The following is a 2,944-nucleotide window of genomic DNA, read 5'->3' as shown; positions in this document are numbered from 1 at the left end:
AATATTGAAAACAATTAAAATCTAATATGAATTATTCTGACTTGGAACTTATATTCTGTTTCACATATATTCATCAAATGTCCTGCTCAAAATACATCTTACTATCCAACAGTTGAAGCCAAAAATCTTACAGACATCAAATAAGAAGACAGTCCTTTGTCCCCTAACTGTCTAGAGTTACAGCAAACCCAGTTTATCTTGTTTCAGGTCAGAACTGCCAAAATTATTTCTATTTCCCAAATATCACAATATTGAGAGACAAAATATGTCAGAGATTAATCTATTAACATCTTCAAAGTAAAAAGTTTACATACAGAATGAGCACTAACTCTTTAAACAATGAGGGAAGGTCAGGTGATTTTATTATACTATAAAGCTTTAGAAACTTCTGATAGGCTCACTGATACATTTGAGTTAATTGGAGTCACACCTGTGGATGTTTTTACTTATTTCAAAGCCACACCTGAAACACACTGATTTGTTTGACATGATAAGGTCAAAAGAAATCAGTCAAGATATCAGGAAGAGAATTATGGTTCTGATGCTTGAAATGCCTCGTTAATCTGTTAATTTATGCAAGTAAAGACACGAAGGGAAAGGCCAACCGTTACACTGCTCAGTAAGGAGACGAGTTCTGTGTCCCAGATATGAACAATGTTACATGTTTAGAATGAAATGCATGTCTTCACCTTCCAGTACAGGACAATTAATATCTCATCATATTTACCAGTATTCTCATTTTTTTCACTATATCACAACTGTAAAAAGGATGAAGTTTATTCATCTTGAATCAAATTAAGCCGTCTTTGATTTGAGGGTTTATAGTATTTTTTTTAAATATAATTTTCAGTTTTTGTGGTCTAAACCTAGATGAAGTATATAGGTCTATTCAAAGTTACACATGGACATGGCATTAACTCATCTCTAAATTAGGTTTATATAAAGCTTTAACATTTGACCAAGGCCAATTCTCACTGGGTAAAGAACAACAATCAAAACACAAGAAAGGAAAACACCATATCCGTCTCTCACCTTTATTCTTCTTGTAAAGAATGAATCCAATCAAGCCAATGAGACAAAGGAAAACCACGACAACAGGGACGACAGGGTCACTGTTGAGACGCTTTTCACTGTTGAGAAGAAAAACCAGGTCACATTCATCCAGAGGAAAAGTTTTGTTAATCCTTTTCATCACATTTTGTCTAAACACTAAAACCAGGTTTTAGTTTTGTTCATCTTTCGCTTGTTCTGGTTTTCTTACAGCAACAATAATTGTTAGATGTTAAGTAAATTATAATACACAGAGATTTTGCAAATTTTATAAAGATGGTAATTAAGTAATGCAGTGAATGGTTATAGAAAGTCTAACAAAACCTAAAACCTCAAAATTAATAAAAGTTTTTGTTAAAAACGGGTTTTGATTAACAATAAAAACAAATGAAGTAGATAGTAATAGTAGAATAACACTAAAACTGAATGTAAATCTAAAAACACAAGTAAAGCAGACAGAATATTGTAATACGTATATATTTGTCTACATGAGGCAATTTATACAAACTACTTACATTCATTGGTCCTGATTCTGGTTTTCTCCAGTCTGATGACGTCTCTCTCGACTCCAGAGAGCAGAAACACACATTCGTACTTGGTCCAGTCTTCAGGTGGAACAGATTCCAGATAAATGTTGATACTCATCTGGAAGGTCCCATCATGGTTGGATAGGATCTCTCCTTTTTCCACACCATCATGAATCTCCTCTCCATCTTTCCTCCAGGACATTTCTGCTGTGTCAGGATAGAAACCTGTAGCGTGGCAGCTGACTGGAGAGGAGGAAAACCTCTGGAGCAAAGACACTGAGGGAAGCTCTGCAGAGTAAATAAAGCAAACATTTTTAAATCCTTCATAAATAAAAACATAAATTGTTTGTAGCGAATTTATTTACACCAATTACATTTCAAAATACAGGGAAAGGTTGGTACAAGGTCGTCTAATGTGGAAGGAAAATGATAATGATACAACGTAGTAAAAACATGTTGCAAAGTCCAATAACTGCTTGAAAAAAGTGATGGAGACATTTTCATACAAAACAAGGTTCACACATAAATGTAGTTGTGTATTTCAAACTACATAACGTTTGTAATACCTGTTTTCATCAGTGAGCTCCTCCCATAATTCACATATTTCTTCAGCCACTCAGGACAAATCTGAGTTAAGTAGGACTCCTCATTCTTTACAAAAGCTACATTATTGTCCCATTTCAGTTTGGTGATGACAGCGTGGTGGGTTGGAGCAATCCAGGATTTTGTCTCCAGGTTCAGTGTGATGAAATCTTCTCCATCATAACCAAACTGATCATAACCTTTGACCTCTGCAGCCTCATCATCCCACTCACAGCCATACATGTGCTGAACAATGTGAACTCCTGAGACAAAGAGACAGAAACACCAGTGACTTTACAACACAATCAGTTGCTTCTAAAAGTGCAATAAGATACAGTTCAAGCAACAAAAAACACATGAAATTGAAACCATGAGTTTGTGTTAATATCTCCAGAACACTGACAGTTTCTTTTACATCTACCTTTAGTTGTAATTAGTTGACAGGACTATATGTCACAAATATATTGTCTTTGCATTTTCAGCGTGCAATATTAATCATTTATTTGTTAAGATTATCTTTCGAGTCGTTTCCTCTTATTTTTATCCCCAGAACCAAACATGGAGAAATATAGGGGAATTTTGGAGAACACATTTTCTGTCTGAATGTTGCATGTTTTTTGTTCTCAAAACTTTTAATACTTGTGCTTACATTTTCAGTTTGAGAGCAGAACTTCATGTCTTTCTTCTTTAAACTTGTAATGCTTGTACTCAAAACTTCTGCTCTCCTCCAAATATTCACTGAGCTTTCTCAAACCTTTCTCCTTGTGCTCAAAACTTGTTTCTGC

The 2,944-nt window shown here is 34.6% G+C and overlaps 1 protein-coding gene across 1 annotated transcript in view; it reads right to left on the bottom strand.

The window, feature by feature from the left end:
- Positions 1-1,047: 1,047 nt before the first annotated feature.
- Positions 1,048-2,944, bottom strand: part of LOC106942718 (major histocompatibility complex class I-related gene protein-like) — a 5,946-nt gene continuing 4,049 nt past the window's right edge. Inside the window, exons 2-4 of the mRNA XM_015026053.1 lie at positions 2,144-2,422; positions 1,566-1,865; positions 1,048-1,130 (exon numbers count right to left, since the gene is read on the bottom strand). Of these exons, the coding sequence (XP_014881539.1) occupies positions 1,063-1,130; positions 1,566-1,865; positions 2,144-2,422 (647 nt within the window). The 3' untranslated portion in view covers positions 1,048-1,062. The remainder of the gene's footprint in view (positions 1,131-1,565; positions 1,866-2,143; positions 2,423-2,944) is intronic.

This window comes from Poecilia latipinna, unplaced genomic scaffold, assembly GCF_001443285.1.
Source record: "Poecilia latipinna isolate Pla-1442-1.1 unplaced genomic scaffold, P_latipinna-1.0 Scaffold4496, whole genome shotgun sequence".
Taxonomy (NCBI): domain Eukaryota; kingdom Metazoa; phylum Chordata; class Actinopteri; order Cyprinodontiformes; family Poeciliidae; genus Poecilia; species Poecilia latipinna.
Note: the sequence above shows the minus strand (reverse complement) of the source record. Positions and strands in the feature narration are given on the sequence as shown.